The sequence below is a fragment of the Euprymna scolopes genome, chromosome 1, assembly GCF_053919585.1.
Source record: "Euprymna scolopes isolate OS-2025 chromosome 1, ASM5391958v1, whole genome shotgun sequence".
In the NCBI taxonomy this organism is placed as follows: domain Eukaryota; kingdom Metazoa; phylum Mollusca; class Cephalopoda; order Sepiida; family Sepiolidae; genus Euprymna; species Euprymna scolopes.
Window position 1 is genome coordinate 199857253 of NC_136482.1, and position 17923 is coordinate 199875175.

General features: G+C 36.8%; 1 protein-coding gene across 1 annotated transcript in view; it reads right to left on the reverse strand.

Moving 5' to 3' along the window:
- Positions 1-17923, reverse strand: part of LOC145282885 (uncharacterized) — a 102654-nt gene that overhangs the window by 50913 nt on the left and 33818 nt on the right. The window contains exons 5-7 of the mRNA XM_080132260.1: positions 17621-17715; positions 13422-13612; positions 8133-8271 (exon numbers count right to left, since the gene is read on the reverse strand). Coding sequence (XP_079988386.1) covers positions 8133-8271; positions 13422-13612; positions 17621-17715 — 425 coding nt within the window. The remainder of the gene's footprint in view (positions 1-8132; positions 8272-13421; positions 13613-17620; positions 17716-17923) is intronic.

Here is a 17923-nt window from a genome sequence, read left to right on the forward strand (position 1 = left end):
TAAACAATTGAAATTTTAGATATAGGTTTCTTGGACATGAATCTAACTTAACAACTTGATTTGAGCCCAAAATAATAAATGTTAAGGGGTCATAATAGGGGTCAAAGTTAAAGGATTGACCGTTTTTTTTTTGTTGTTTTTTTGCTCAACATACACCTCCAAACACCCGGGCAAAGTTATTAAGTTAGATCCATGTCCAAGGAACCATATATCTAAAATTTCAAGTGTTTAGACCCAAAATTGTCGGAGGAGTTTGGTAACGTTCTCAAAGGTCAAATCGTTCAACTTTGACCCCTTAACGGCCAAATTTCTGGCCGAAAACCGATTACAAAGATTTTCCCAAATCTCAACACCCTGTATATCAAATTTCGAGTTTGCAGACTGAAAATTAACAGAGTTATTACGTAGGGAAATGTACACAGACACACACAGACACGCTCACTTTTATATATATATATATATATATATATATATATATATATATATATATATATATATATATATATATATATATTCCAAACTAGACGGTACTGGATATGACCTTAAACTATATCCGATGGTAAGGCCCCAACTTGTGGGATATGGTACTCATGCAGAGAGCGAGCCAAACGTAACTCAGCACACGCTTGACTTTCCTCGTCCTTTCCTTGTCCCTCAGTCCTCATGCAAATGAGTGCGTTTTCTGACAAAGGGTGAAGAAAAAGCTGCTTTAAAGGTCGGTAGTACTTGGTAAACAGTAGTCTGAGATGTCGGAAATTTTTCTGCCTCTATGTCTATCCTTGTGGCCATGTCACTAGTAAAGGTGCTGGAGGTAAACGTTTTGTCTGGGCTGACGTTATCCGCCTGATAGTCAGGAACCCGAACCTTTGATTAACCACTAAGGAACCTGTCCTATCAGCAGGCGCAAAGTACTGGGACTGCTGTATTGCCATTTGGTGAATGGACTCTGGACCATACAGTAGTTTATGGTAGAGTCTCTTGATGCCATACTAGTGGGTAATTGTTACGGCTTTACTTTTTCGTGTACTACAAAAAAAAAAAATTTCCTGTCTTTTTCTCTCTTACTTTCTCTGTCTGTACTGCTCTAACCAAGTATGCCGACCTGTTCCACAAATCCCAAAACCTCAACATGAAACATCTCAAAAAAAAAAAATTCGAATAAACCTAGAACCCCTTCTTCCAGCATAGACCCCTACTACCATGTCTCTTTCTCCAACATCAGGAGTCTATGTTCCAACCTTCCAGAGGTTGAAACCCAATTACAAGAGGCGACACCGGACATATTCTTTCTAAGTGAAACTGGAACAGGGCCGACCACTTCGCTAGATGAGTTCATAATTAATGGATACTCTAACTTAACATCTAAATCTGACCCTCAAGATCGCCATGGGCATGGAATATGTGCCTACATTAAGGATGGCTTTCCATGTGGCAGGGATATCTCTAGAGAAGATCCTAATTTACCCTATATGTGCTTCCAGGTTACACTTGCTTACACCACTGCATTCATATTTGCCCTCGCATCGGCCCCGCAACAGCGGAGTTACTGTCTTTAAGTGCATATCTGAGAAAATAGACCACATCCTGTCTGCACACCCGTCGGCTAACATCCACATCTGTGGTGACTTCAACATCCATAACGTGGAATGGCTGACCCATTCAAATAAGACGGACGATGAGGGGAGGTTTTGTCATGATTTTGCCATTGCTTATGACCTCACTCAGATTGTTCGCGAGCCCACCCGTGTGCCGCATACTACAAGTCAATATGCAAGTCTCATAGACATTTTTCTCTCAACTTCCCCTGAGCTATGTTCATGTTCTGTTCTTTCTCCTAGGATCCTCCGACCACTCCGTCGTATCAGTTAAGATAAAAATGAAATGTAATAAGTCCTCAGACGTACCCCTCCACCATACTGTATACCGATACTCCATGGCTGACTGGGATAGCTTCCATACATTCATATCTGATTTACCTCTGCACTCCATGTTTAAAAAGGAAGTGTCCTCTATAGTATCAGACCTGACCGAATGGTTAATTGTAGGCATAGACCGATTCATACCATCTAAAAATTCCAACAATAACCTAACAGCCAGCCATGGTTTTCCCCAGAATGTGCTGCTGCCATCGCGCACAGAAATCACTTTTTCCATAGCTACCAACGTAACAAATGCACTAAGACTAAAGCTGCTTTCAGGAACGCCAGCAACCACTGTAAAAGAGTAATTAAAAAATGCAAGAGAGCTATATGCTCAGTCCGTTAAATCCAAAGTAGCTGAGCAGCGGCTTGGTTCCCACCAGTTTTGGCAAATAACAAATAGGATCCTGAACAGAAGTGTGCGTTCTATCCCAACCATCATCAATGGACCAGAGGTCATCTCCTCAGCTTCAGACAAGGCCAAACTATTTGCAAAGAACTTTGCAGTTAATTCTACCCTATGTGACGAAGGCCATCAACTCCCCATATTTCCTCCTATAACACACAACACGCTAGGTAACATACACATATCTGTGCATGAGGTCGCCAAGCTAATCAAGAACCTTGATTCCAGTAAAGCAACTGGCCCTAACGGCATCCCAATTATAGTGTTAAAAAAGCTTCAAACAGAACTTGCTCCCATACTTACGAAACTGTTTAAGCGTTGTCTTAAGGAGAAGTGCTTTCCAGCACCCTGGAAAACCTCATCAGTATGCCCTGTATTTAAGAACTCAGGTGATAAGTCATCTCCCTCTCAGTACAGACCAATAAGTCTCCTGTGTGTCATGAGTAAGTTGCTGGAATCCATATAAAATAGAGAATTAGTCAACTACCTCAGCAGAAATAACCTTCTTAGTGACACACAATATGGTTTCCGTTCTGCAAGATCTACCGCAGATGTGCTAACGGTTATATCTCAGGGTTAGCGAATCTCTTAACAAAGGCTTCCTTTCCAGGGCAATTGCTCTTGACATATCAAAGGCTTTCGACAAGGTATGACATAAAGGCCTACTTCACAAGATCTCCAGCTACGGTATAACTGGAAATATTCTCTCTATCATTAAATCATTTCTCTTTGATAGGCTCATAAGAGTAGTGGTTGATGGACAAAAATCAGAGGCCTGCAGTATTAATGCTGGAGTCCCTCAAGGGTCCATTCTGGGCCCAACTCTCTTCCTGATCTGCATCAATGATCTCCCTAAACACATACTTACTTAAATCTTTCGTTGAAATCTATGCTGATGACACGACCATCTACAGCAACACATCAAAGACTGTAAATGACAAAGCTCTCTCTGATTCCCTCTCCTCTGATCTCGAACGAGTGGTTCAGTGGGGGAAGATGTGGCTGGTTACCTTTAATACATCTAAAGCCAAACTCCTATCCTTACATCATCAACGCTCTGATCCTCATCTGGCATCAATTGAAATGGATGGCTCTCGTCTAGGAGAAGCCCCATGTTTTTACAAGCTTCTGGGCTTGACCTTCACTCCTGATCTGAAAAGGAACACATACATCAAGTCTGTTGCCAAGGTCGCTGGAAAGATGGTGGGATCCTTCTACCGCCCCAGAAGATATCTCACTACTGATGCAATTCTATCTATATAAAAGTCAAGTACGTCCAAGGATGGAATACTGCTGCCATATCTGGGCAGGAGCTGCTAAAAACAGCCTATCCTGCCTTGACAGAGTACAAAATATACTTCGTGGCTTAGTGGGGGATGTCCTTTTCTCTTCCCCGGAACCTCTCTCCCACAGAAGAGACGTTGCAAGCCTATCTTTGTTTTATCGTTATTACCATGGCAGGTGCTCGTCTGAACTCCAATCTCTGGTCCCTCCCTCGCCAATCTTTTACAAAAAACACCCGTCTAGCTGAATCCACTGTCAAAAACTTTCCCCACTCTTTATCTATGCCTAAATCAAAACGTAGATTCCATGAACAAAGCTTCTTTCTCAGAACTGCACGCCTGTGGAACTCTGTTCCGTCTGCCTGATTCCCTCCTGACTACAACTTGGATGTCTTCAAGTCCAACGTAAACAAATTCCTGATGAACCACCCCCTTAAGTAGACACTTTAAATATCCACACTAACGTACTGTACTTACAATAACCCTTATCCCTGAGTGGCTTCCGGGCCTTGATAAGTGGTGACCACCTTGTAAAAAAAAAAAAAGAGTAAACCTAGCGTCGCCGAGGAAATTAAGCTGTCTGACATAACATAAAGCTGAGCCAATGACAATGTAGCACGATGTTTTTCAACGCAATGTCGTTTGCGCGAGTTGAAAATTCAAAGCAGCAGACGACAATTTTGAAGAAAAGAAAACAAATTAGTAAAAAAAATGCTCACCATTTCGTACTTTCACGTCAGACAAAAAAACATGAATTTTACAGCCTTAAGTGAGCAGCTGAAAACACCAGCCAGAGTCCTCAATTTTGTCAAGAAAAAAGTTACTGGCACGGATGAAAACTTGTGCACCATGTGGACACAGATGCAATCTTATCATAAGAGGAAAGGTAATCGATGGCTATTCCTGAAGGTGTCAGGCTACCAAACCAAATGCCGAATCTTTACATCAGCCGGACTGGTAACTTTTTTGGTAAATCTAGGCTGATAATTGCCATCATAATTAAAATTATCCACTTGTAGGCGTTTGAGCGAGAAACACAGAAAGATCTCCAGCGCGAATGCAGAATACGATCTACGCACACACACCATTAATAAAACAACGGTCTGAGGAAACAACAACAATATCTGTTTTAATATGAAAAGAAAAAAAACTATCCCACCCAGTTTTGTTTCAACTTTTCTAGTTCTCAGGTTTTTCCTTGAAAAAAAAATGAAATAAAATAAATAAATAAATAAATGACACTGAAAAAAAACAAAAATAAAAGAATTGTTTTAAATTTTTCTTGAAAAAAAATTACAAATAAAATTACTTGAAAGTATTTTTATTTGACTTACCTCCAAACCTTTTCTCGAACAAAAAAATCTTTTACATTATTTATTTTAAAATGCATATATATATATATATATATATATATATATATATATATATATATATATATATATATATAGCAAAAAAAAAAGAAAATGTATTGTTATAACATTTTTTTTTACAGTTAAAATTTAAGGTAAGTTTTCTTTTCTTGTTATGCTTTCATCGGCGACGCTCAGCTTAATTTCCTCTGCGACGCTCGGCTTACTCCGGCTGTTGACGTCATGTTCCAGAGAAAGCCGGGCAGACTCTGAGTTACGTCATTCACCTAAAATATTTTATGTACTAAAAACAGTTTTTCATGAAACTATTTTAGTTAAAACAATGTTGTAATAAAAATAATTTATTTAGAAAAGGGAACTGTTATTTAATATATATATATATATATATATATATATATATATATATATATATTAGATTTAATGTTTTTATTAACATATTTTATGTACAAAGCCAGTTTTGTTTCGCTAATAACGTGTTGCTAACTTCGAAGTTTCATAACATATGCATCTGGGCTTTTGTTTACATGTTATAGCAATTAGTAGTAGCAATAATATTTTAATGAACGGAGACATCAGCGTCTCGCTCTCTCTCTCTCTCTCTCTCTCTCTCTCTCTCTCTCTCTCTCTCAATAAACAAATGTAAAGAACAATAAACAATGAAAAAAACAAATAACTGTTCAATTTTTTGTCCCCGCCGGCCGAGAGATGTGTGTTATAGTTTTTTTATTACGAAATAACTTAAAATCAATTATTTCTTAACAACTTTTGAAAGATATAACCCTAAACTTTATAGAATTAAAAACAAACACAGCTGTGAGAACACGCTATTCGAATACTGCCTTGAGCGTTCATAAATGTGTATTCTGTAATTAATGTATATTCCGGAATTAAATCTTAACCAATCAAATTTGCCGGAAAGAGTGACACACAAAAGAACACACATGCTATCGTATTAATATATAGGTTTTTATTATTATTATTATTATTATTATTATTATTATTATTATTATTATTATTATTATTAGATAGATAGATAGATAGATATAATCATCACGTACACGTTTCAAGATGAACAGCCGTATGAGTTAGTTTATACTGATTCCTAACTTTTTTGGTTTTATTTTTTTACAAAGAATATTAATAGCTAGATATGACATATATCTTTCTTAAAAAGAACATTTCAACATCGATAAATATTACAATTACATTATAATATTGTTTTGTGTTTTAAAGGTATACGTTTGGAATCCCTCGTCGTCTGCGTTGCAGGCGATGTAAGCTTTGAATCTCTCGCCGTCAGTGTTATCGTCGATCAAGTTTCAAATACCTGGTCGTCATTGTTTTAGTCTTCCACGCTGGTAAAAATCAACACAAACGCAATGATATAGTCAATAAAAAGCTTATGTGCAAAAGTATGTTACTGACGTACAGGTCATGATTCTAGGGGCATTACTGCCACGAATCGCGACCCAATAACGTGTTTAATTCAAGTATATTTATAGTCTCTGGATAAGTCCATTATTACTAAAAATGGGTAGATCAACTCAGCCCATAACATTTTTGCTTTTCATTTCATAAATTCTTTACTGTCTTCTCAACAACAAATTCATGAATTGTAGTCAGTGACGTATCGTATTATTGTATCGGATATTTCATTAATCAAATGCATTCAAATCATTGACACCAACTGATCACAATTACGATCAGATCGCAATCTAATCAATAACAGTAATCTTTATCATGAAACAGTTTCACAAAATGATTTCCTATTAGTAACTGCCATTTCAGAATATAATGCGCTTCTTAGCAGTTTTGGATCGAAGAAAGGTATTTCACTTTACAAAGCCAATTAATTGCAACGATAGTTCATTATAATTCTGGATAATCAGATAATGGTAGAAGTCTTAAGTAATTCACCATTATATTATTAGTATCCCCCGCACAGATGATTGAACCTTCAACCTCCAGAAGAGTGTCATTTAGAACTGAATTTTACCTAGTACTTTATCCACGTGTCTGCAAGGCTGACAGAACGAGAGCATGTTGCCCACGTTGATTAAATATTCGCGACACTTGAAGAAGACCGGATGTTACATCGGCAGAGACATTGTAAAAATAACACCCAAAGTGAGAAGAGTAGTCCGAAGAATCTAAATAATACGAATTATCAATCTTCATCTCAAAAATTGAAAAAAATAAAATCCGTGTTTTGTTGACTTTTTGGTGGCGGAAATAATTGGATTGGGAGTGATTCACTTCCAAAAAAAATTTTTTTTTAATCTCAAAACAAATTTTTTTAATCTCAAAAAAATTTTATTTTAATCTCAAAAAATTTTTTTTTAATCTCAAAAAAAATTTTTTTTATCTCAAAACAATTTTTTTTAATCTCAAAAATGTTTTTTAATCTCAAAACAATTTCGTTTTAGTCTGCGGCACATCAATCCTTTTTGAGTGTTATATAGCAACAAACACTGAGATGAAACGATTGTGAAATATCATTTGAAGACAAGTTACTATTTTATTCTTTGCTCTTGAAGGGGGGGGTCATTCATACCTTTTTCCAATGATGATTCAACGTAAGTGAAATTGATAGAAACGATTTCATAATCCATGTCGATGAAAGCCTACTAGTGTCTCTCTGTACAGGGGTTTGTCAGAACAACCTGGCATGAGGATACTTTTTCCATAGAAGTAAACCCTGACCAAATATTCAAAATCACATTCAGTATTCGCTGCCCAAATAAGATCTCCTCACTATGGCTAACCTACATTAGCTTTTACAAGGAATGGTGCACCTTCTCCAAGTGATGTTACCTCAAGTAACAACACAAAGCTGGATACTCCACCAGGCTAGATAAATTCTTGTCCTGGAATCCAGTAAGACCTAGAGACCGAAATGAAAGTATACTGCAACATATGAAAATGATTAATTATGGAGAGGAAGTTATGTTCTCAATTTCTTTACTAACTCATTAGTTGAGAGATAAAGAACTTTAATGGAACATTCGAATATCTATGTATCTCATATAGAGATCAAGTGCGAGTCCCAGGTAGTGGTTTCCTTAAATTCCCGAGAATTTCGACTGAAGTAAAAGAAAACAAGTTATACCAAACTTCTTTCAAGGAAAAAATAATATTTTCAGCAAAAACTCACGTTGTTTGGTTGTTGTTTGGGTCGCATGGCCATCTTCTGTCTATTTGTACTTCTTGTCGCCAATGGCGGCGGTTTCGATTGGTAACGAGGAAGTGGGGGTGGCTTCATTTCAATCTTGATCTCGTCTTCCTTTTCGTTGCTAAGAAATATATATATGAAAATATGTCAGTAGTTTTAACACAACGTTTAATCATCTATACATATAAAGGGAAACTTGTTTATATATATTATTCATGATTAAAAGCAAAAGGAGAAAAAGTCAATCGACCGGTTTCGCTCTCACTCAACAAAAAATGATTTTTTCAATATTTTAAAAATATCGTTATGATATATATGAAGTGATGATTCTCCATTGTATATATACGATAAAACTATCTATATTTTACATATACATAGTTCCTTTTTTTTTCACCCTTTCAAAATCCATCGATATATCTCTTGTTGAGTGTAGGCGAAACCGGTCGGCATTCTTCTTTTTACATTTTTTTTTAATCATAAATAATAAAAATAAACAAGTCTCCCCTTCATAATTGCGGTAACACACACACATACACACACATTTAACGGTATAAAATACCATTTTTATGGATTTGGTTGGATCATTCAGGTATTTTGATTTGAGGGATTTAATAAAAGTTTGATGCGTTTTTTATTCACTTTCAGATGTAGTTATTCTATTCTGTACATTATAAACATTATATATGGATACTATGACTATTCTTGAAAACTCTTCGTAATCGTACACTCTATCAATTGGATCAAGACGACACATATGTTATCACGTTGCAAATTTAACTTTTTAAAATGAAACAACAAATCGACCGTTCACGCATGCACGATTAACAAACAGAGTCGAAACCAAGATTTTTACCCGGCCCCATTTTAATCAAAACGATATTTCTACATGAAATAATTGACGATTTCTTCCGTTTTGTTTTCGATATTATGTGTCCACGAGACCACTCTTTCTAACTGTATCACGTTCATGCTGGTTCGATGCAGATACCAAAAGATTTTAGCGGACATACAAACACACAAACCCACTGACGACTGAAACTTATATATATTTTTTTATTACATTTTCACCCCAAACAAGGCACGTTGCCACTTTGATGTAGGGGCTACTATCAGGGACCTAAGTTCCAAGGGTACTATGTAGGGAGTTTAGCAGCAAGATGTTCACATTACACTTGAACTTCTGCATGTCAGTACAGTTGGGGAAGCAGGAAACCGGAAGAGAATTCCAAAGTTCTGCCGTTCTGGGGAAGGAGCTATTAGAGTAAAAGGCTTTCCTACATATAGGGATCTCAACTGTGTAGGGTGGGACTTTGCTGCTTGTCGGGTTTGTCGGAGGTATTTTCGTCGAGCGGGTACAAGGGCTTGTAGTTCATCAGAGCATTCACCATTAAAATACTTGTCAAACAGGCAGAAGGATGCAACATTTCGTCGATGGGACAGCGGCTGAAGCTTAGATGACAGTTTGGGACCTATTAGGTTGGCAACTCTCTTTTGAACCCTGTCCAGTAGCGAGAGACTTGTAGCAGATGCACCAGCCTAAATGTGACAGCAGTATTCCATATACGGGCGGGTGGTAGCTTTGTAAAAGTACAGGATACTTTCTAGCACGATAAAGAGAGCCCACTTTCTTTGCAGCAGCCTTAGCAATGATCTCGATGTATCTATTCCAACTCATGTTTCCTGTGAACGTTACGCTAAGGAGCTTGAAGGAAGTGCTCTCATGTAAAGTATATCTAGCCATAGCTATTGGTGGATAGTAAGGTTTCATCTAATTATTAAAAGAAACAAACTTTATCTTCGCAGCGTTGAATGTTACCATCCATTTTTAACCCCATTCAACTACAGATTAAAGGTCTTCCTCTAGTGTTTTGGCCATTACCTTAGATATGGGCTCATTAGTTTCCCCCACGTGCCTGCTATAGAGCGTGGTGTCGGCGACAAATATACCCATCTCAGAAACAATTTATCAGGTAAGTCATTTATGAATATCAGAAATAACAAAGTCAAAGAATCGATCACTGTGGCACACCCGGATTTATATCAAATGTTTTGGACATACGCCCATCGAGGACGTCCTGGATTCTTCTTTCATTTAAGGATATAATTATGCTAAGCATTCGGCCAGTAATACCATAGGATGTTATTTTCATGAGAAGACCATCGTGCCATATCCTGTCAAAAGCCTTAGATATATCAAAGGCTACTGCCCTCCCTTCCCCTGCTTTATCCAGTGCTTGATATAAACGTTCAGTTAAAATATCTGCAGTAGAACGGGCTTGCCTAAATCCATATTAGTGGTCTGATAGAAGTTTAGCAGCTTTAAGGTGTTGAACCAGAACTTGATTAAATAAGGACTCAAATATTTTGGCGAAAAGAGAGAGGAGGCTAATTGGGCGATAATTTAATGGGTCAGTTCTTTCGCCAGAGTTTTTGTAAATCTACGGTATGCATGTTGCCTCTGAGCCATGGCAGCTGCGCATGTAGAAGTAAACCATTGTGGAGGGTGGGATTTGCTATAAAACTTCTGTGAGGAAACATGTGCTTCAATTGCTGCGTTGAACCATTCAGTGGTCTCATTTGTGCACTGTTCTGCAGGAAGAGAAAAGATATTTTCCTATGGGGCGTCTCTGATGTGATCTCTAATGGCATCCCAGTCAGCCTTATTGTCGTTTTGAGCAATGGCTCTTCAACTTGGGATCGAGAGTTTAGAGTAATGTCTATCATTATCACAGCATGATCAGCATTACCGAGTGGGCAATGAGCATTTGTTACACAATCATCAGGAACTGTTGTCAGAAATAGATCCAAAAGTGAAACTTACTGGTCCTGGCGATCTAGGAGACGGGTCGGGAATGTTACTGTCAGTGTCAGGGAATAGGATATCGTGAAGTTATGGATGACGCTGTGTCAGTGTAGTTAGAGAAGCCAAGACAATTTCTGTGGTGGGCATTAAAGTCTCCAAATATATGTATTTGGGCGCTAGTGTCAAGGGAGAGTGCTACATCTATGCTGTCAGAGACATGATTGATTAGAGTACAATCCTGGGTTGAAGGAGAGCGATAAAGAAAATACAGGTAGCTAACACTATGTTGCAAAGTTAGTTTAAAGCACATGAAGGGCTGGTCACCTGATTCTAGTTTAGATTCCCTAGACATGGGGAGGGTGTTACGAATATAGACTCCAAGTCCGTGCATGTATCTGTCAGAATCATTATGACAACGTGGAAGATAACCAGACATGTTAAAGATGTTAGATGGGATGGAAGAGTGCACGTTAGTTTAACTTAGGGCTAATATATCCTGGGAGTTTGCTAGGAGAAATGATTCTACATCATCTAAGTTAGTTCTAAGTCCTCGGATATTTGCAAATGCAAACCTCAAGGCAAGGGGCGAATTGTTTGAGTGTGTGTCTGGTTTCTGGTTTGAATGTTTCTTTGTTTGCTTTTTTTTTTTATTGGGCTGCCATTTCATTTTATTTCATAGTTTCAGATCTAGGGTGAGGTGCTAGCCAAACGGATGGGCATAGCCACCATCATGTGGATACCCAGCGTTGTCCGTGGGAAGAGAGAGCTCGTATACTAAGGATATTGAGCAACCCTTCCCCGCCAGCCCCCCTAAAAAATAAATGAATAAAAAAACAACTATTGTTTCAATCAAAATAGCAGCGGATACCCGTGCAAGCGCAAAAATAGCCGCAGTAAACAGGCTCCAACTTGTAACGCGAAAGAGGAAAATAAGGTGAAAAAAGCTAACGTGCTAGCTGTCACGGTCACGACGACTTATGATGTCTGGACGGTTCGAAATAACGTTTTATAAACGTACATTGAAATTGCAAGACGTATGACTTGCAAAAATGTCGACGCAAAAGTAAAAAAAAAAACGGTCGAGTGGACTAGCACAGAATTAATCTTTTTGGCCAATTTTCAGATATTTTTATCCGAGAGATTTATCTTTCTAACGATAACAATTTTGTCATTGTTTGATGCATCTGTCAAAAGTCTTCAGTAGAAATAAACACACTAACACTAACACACACACACATACATACAAATTAATATACATTTTCCCTTTTATATATTAGATAATGCCGTTTACTTCAAGTTCAGTTATCATCTTTCTCATGGATTTAGTTGGATCATTAAGGCATTCTGATTTAATCCCTTCATAAATGTCTTGTTTTATATATTTTTTAATTCGCTGTAGAATATTTTTTTTATTTGAGGAGATCAATGTATTAATTTTATTCGTGGAGATCAATCAGCAAAGACGAATTCATCACTTCTCTGTATAAAAAGACTATTTCAACCAATTCCTGTATCTTAAACTTCAAAAGTGAATGTCCATACCGGTAGAAAACTGCAATTATAAAGAATCTAATTGATCGAACCAAATTGATCTCAAATATAAAGATATTCTACAATGATTTAAAAAATATAAAATAGATTTTAATTAATAACCAATTCCACAATTTCTTAGTCGATAAACAAATTAAACTAACAATTAGAAACGTAGACCAAACTAATAATAACAAATTAATAATCCCCACCAAATCAACATATTCTATTGCAACCAGCTACACCACGACTTTAAATCTGAAGAAACCAAAGAATATTATATAGTATTAGCGGGGGGTACCCGGCGTTGTCCGGGTGTTTGGAGGTGTGTGTGTGTGTGTTGAGTGGATAGATCAAAATAACCCTGTTTAAAAAAAAAAAAAAAAAAAAAAAACGTTGGCCAGATGTTTGGAGGTGTAAAAGAAAAAAAATGTTTTAATAGAAAGGTAGGCTCGAACCCCGAACCTTTGACGCGGACGTGGAAAGGAAATGGAAAAAAAAAACACCTGCTACCTTACCATCTCGACCACGGGAATACATGAATTGATAACTGTGTTAAGTTGACGTTTATAAAGCGAGATTAACAGGTGCGAGAACGTTAAGTCGCGTGATGTTTGACCTAGTTTTGCGCTGGAAGTCAATTTCTGTTTTCCCCGCTACGTGGCGATCAAAAAATATCTCGAAAATAGCTTGTAAAAGTCGGGTAAATTAAAGATAGTTGCGGCCCGATTTCCTTAGTCGTAGATATTATTATCTAGACAGCATATAAAAGGTTTTAAGAAGGCGTGAGCCAACCGAGAATGACGGCCAAAAAAGCCTTTTGTAGACATACACAAAAAGCGAACACACACACACATACATATATACATGCATACACACATTTTCGCTTTTATATATATAGATGATAAAATAAATAAAGAGATTAGGGGATTCCTTACGTGTCGTTTTTTGAAATATTTGATCCATCTTCCTCGGAATCGTGATATTCTTTATTTCCTTGATTTCTTTTTCTCTGAAGATCTCGCAGCTTCCTTTCTTTTTTAACGTTTCCTCTTCGACCTGCAGAAACTCCATTTTGCTGATTCTCGTCTGCATTTTCATTTGTAAATTCATTGCCGTCGTCCTCCGTCTATCATAACAAAGATTACATAATGATGATTGACCGCAAATGAATAATACAGAAGACCTGATGTGTGTATATGTGTGTGTATGTGTGTGTGTATGTATGTATATATATATATATATATATATATATATATATATATATATATATATATGTATATATTTATATGTCAGGTCATGTTATATGCTACTGGTACCATGTAACCCAGTACTACCTGCCTCATGGTTGGGTCACCGGCGACTAAACTGGTTCCCCCACCAGACTTGTTTGGTGAGGAGGGTGGCTAGTCTCCCTGAAGGATTAAAAACAAGACCTTCTAAAGAGCGAATGAACCCTTTTTGGGGGTCAACGGCCAACTAGCACCGTGTGGTTGTGTGTATGCATGTGTGTGTTGGGGTGGAGAGGGCTCCCGTAAGCCGTGGTAAAGGCAACCTTTCTAGGAGAAGCAAATCTCTGATTTAAAAAAAAAACTATAAAGCGGGAGACCAGTACCTGCATTAAGCTGGTCTGCAGTTTAACTTGTTGCTGGCTATCTTGCTCTTGCTTGTTGCTGGATCTCAACATTTTGAACCGAGAGAGAGACTTAGCTGTCGTACAAAGCTAAGACTCTGTAACATCATCTGTGTACAGATACTCCCTCAGGCATTTGTCTATTAAAATAGTCCTGTGGCGATGGAAGTAATTTTTTGGGCTCATGGATAAGTGTCTGAGAGAGTGGCACTCGTCTGACAAGACGTTGTAATCATCATATATATAATATATTTAGACAATATTTTTCATTGAAGCAAACGTTGTTAAAACAGCATAAATATCTTCTCAATATATTTATTTTTGATCTTCTCGATTTCTTAATTTTTATCGTGTTAAATTTTTTTTTTAAATATGTTCTGTATGTAGCACGAATGTTTTCGATTCCGCGTTGGATTATCATCAGTTAAAAATAGTAAATGAACAAAACAAAAATGAAGAAAAAGAACTTAAAAGGCAACAGAGATATGGGCATATTAAGTCAGTTTTAGACAAAAATCCCATGAAGTCAGAATCAACGTCACAGAACAAAGTCGCACTACGACAAGCGTGTTAAGATATTATGAATGGATTCGTACGCAATATTATTAATTGTGAACTGTTGAGTTTTGTGTAAATAGCTTCACGAAAACGTTTGTGATACATACGAAATATTCAACATTTATTTTTACTATACAAAAAAATCATAAAAAAATAGAAAAAATAAAAAAGGTATAATTGTTGTGGCTGAGTTGTGGAATTGGATGGTTTCGAAAAGTATCGGATGTTGTTTGCACACACGCAGATACATAACCGGGCAATGCCTGGTATCATTGACCCGGTTGACGAAAAACACAGTGAAACAAACTATTCGAGTTTATGGCAGACAAAGAAACATCCTAAATATTGACCTCTTATGTCAATGACTAAAACAAAGAATGAAATGGAATTTGGTCAATAAAACCGGGACCCACAAGAGACAGAGTGGAAGAACAAACGACAGACGCACTAACACAACGACAGACATTCCCATCTTCACTCCGTTTAGTTTCCTTGTAAGCCAACTGTTACCAATGACAGTTAAAAAGTAAAAAAAGAATTTACAAACTGGGGTGAGTTGTTATTAAAAATATATATCCGTAAGCATTTGGGAAAACTGAAAATTATAGTTACGTTGCTTAAAACCGTTATATCGACCGATGTTCCTATTGCGTTTAACAGTTTGCTTGAAAATATATAGATGTATATATAACTTACTATGGATTTTGGGACAGATTTATAAGAGCATCCTAAGTGTGGAGTTGTGCAGTGAATTGTTTGTTCACATTATATTTAAATTTACGTGTGTTGGTTTAGTCATGGAAATAAGAAAACAAGATGGAAATTCCAAAGCTAACGACGGAATAAGTCCTCCAGCGCCTGAGACCCTCATTCAAATATATATAGTAAAATCGATCCCCGACATAGATGTTCAAATCTTCGGTAACAAAAGCTACATACACAAATCTATTCGGCTAGAGATTTCTGTCAGGTATTCGTGTATGTTGTTAGAAAATAAAATTTTAGTTTGGTTCGCTTCTTTCGATTTTAATATTCAATCCGCTTCGATATTTTTATTGACCATGCATACAAGAAGTACTAGTTTTCACTCTCGCATACAAATCTACTACAATTGCTACTCGCGTACACTGGGAAAACTTTATTGTTTTTTTTTATAAAAAGAAAGAGGTGTATGATTAAATTAAATGATGCTTTCGCGGACTCTGGAATCCGATATTATACTGTGCCATTATATGCACTAGTACGCCTGTAAAAGGTATGCATTCGAATGTTCTCTCGCAGCAAAATCATTTTTTTTATGAATCTTATACTTTCGACATTAAAAAGATATTGAGATGCAATATAACAAAATAAGAATCGATGTGTCCACTCTAACTCAGAGTTTAAAAAAGGCAAAACGGAAATGTTATTTAAGTTACTTGACAAACATAAACTTATAAACAAACGTGTTGTCGACGCATATGCTTTCTCCTTGGTCGAACGTAATCATAGTTAGATGCAGATAGTTAAGAATAAGGTTAGAATTAAAAAAATACATAGAATCAAAATTAAGTAGAATAGAATGTTCCATTAGAAGTTGAATGAGAGCTACGTGGCCCAAGAGTTACGTAACGGAAAGTTGCTCGCATAACGTGGCGAATGAGCAATAATGTTTCTCTTCCCACAGAAGAGAGAGCAGTTGAGTTTTTTTTTGTTTTTTTTTTTTGTTTTTTTTTTTTGCTGTTTCCTTCCCTCAATGGAGATGATTGAGAGAAATATATGTGTGCGCACATATGTACCATATAAAAAGAAAGAATGAAGTAAATTGTTCAAACCCAAGTGAATTTCGTTATTGAAAAGAACACACACATAGTATGACGCGTTAAATGAGCAGAGAAGATTTCTCTTTTCACTGAATTGACAATTAACATGACTGTTGTTTTCTTAGATAGTTACCCTCCCCCATGGGGGATGGATTATTATACATATTAATGGGTCTATTATGAGAATTCATCGAACTACTGTTCTCATCTTAAGTGTCATTTACACCACGTTTTGGTCGATGTAACCTCCGACCTTCTCCGGGCGTGTCTTGTCGACTCGGTAATGTTTCTGTCGAACTCGGGAATTTGGACGGTATTTTGAACGGAACCCTTTATTCAGTTCTCGTTACGCCAGTCATGACTGGATAGAAGTCCTAGGTGATTCGCAATTTTTTTTTTTTTTTCGATCGCCCACGCTGAGAATTGAACCTTCAGGAGAATATTACTTTTACAATTATTTTTTCAAGTACCTTAACCACTGCGCCACGGACCCTTTGCAGAAACGTAATGTAAATGTGCATAAAAAATAAAATCGAAGTGAATTTGTGTTGTTCTTTTATTAATACGATTTAACGAAAAAAGCCCTTTTTTAATTTTTTTTTTTTTACAAAGGATTCACCAATTAACAAGACCCGAAGGCCATTGGAAGATACTTTGGTAATTTAGCAATCATTAATGGTGTATATTGGGTAGAATTTGAATTATTTAAGGGAACAGCTCAACAAGAACTTGTTTACATTGGACTTGAAGGCTACGATATTGTAATCAGTCAGTAAGCAAACCAATGAAATAGTGTTCTACATGCGGACAGTTCTAGGAAATAAACTGTGTCCATGGAATCTGCGTTTAGATTTAGGCCCAGATGGATAATGGGGAAAATTATTGATATTGGCTGTAGCTAGTCGAGTGTTTTTTGTGAAAGTTTGGAAAAAGGAGGACCATAGTCTACAAAGAGAGAGAGAGAGAAGGAAAGGAAATGAATTACTACTTAATGTCGTTTACAGAATGAAACTGTCGAGGTGGTGAGCTACCGTCTTTCGGATAATCTGTCGGATCAAATAAGTATCGTGTTGCACAGATAGGAAAGAATATCACGAAATATAGAAACTTGTCATTTTAAAGACTTGACACAAAGTCGACTCACCTGCGATTCTTCATCGTTTTCTTTGCCTTCTGATTCCTTCTTTTGTTTTGATGACCGCAAACGGTGTTTTTTCTTCCGATGTTTCAACCGCCCAACTGATAAATAGATATACACATACATTACTATATGTAAGAATAACTGTATATATATATATATATATATATCCTTCAGAGTGTAAGAGAATATATAATTATTTCGACAGCCAGACAACGTTCTGAAGTTTCTATTGCTTATTGATCGTTAGGTAAGCTTGTCGTGACGACATCCTTAGCGAGTATAAAATTCCTTTTCGTGAGATATCGG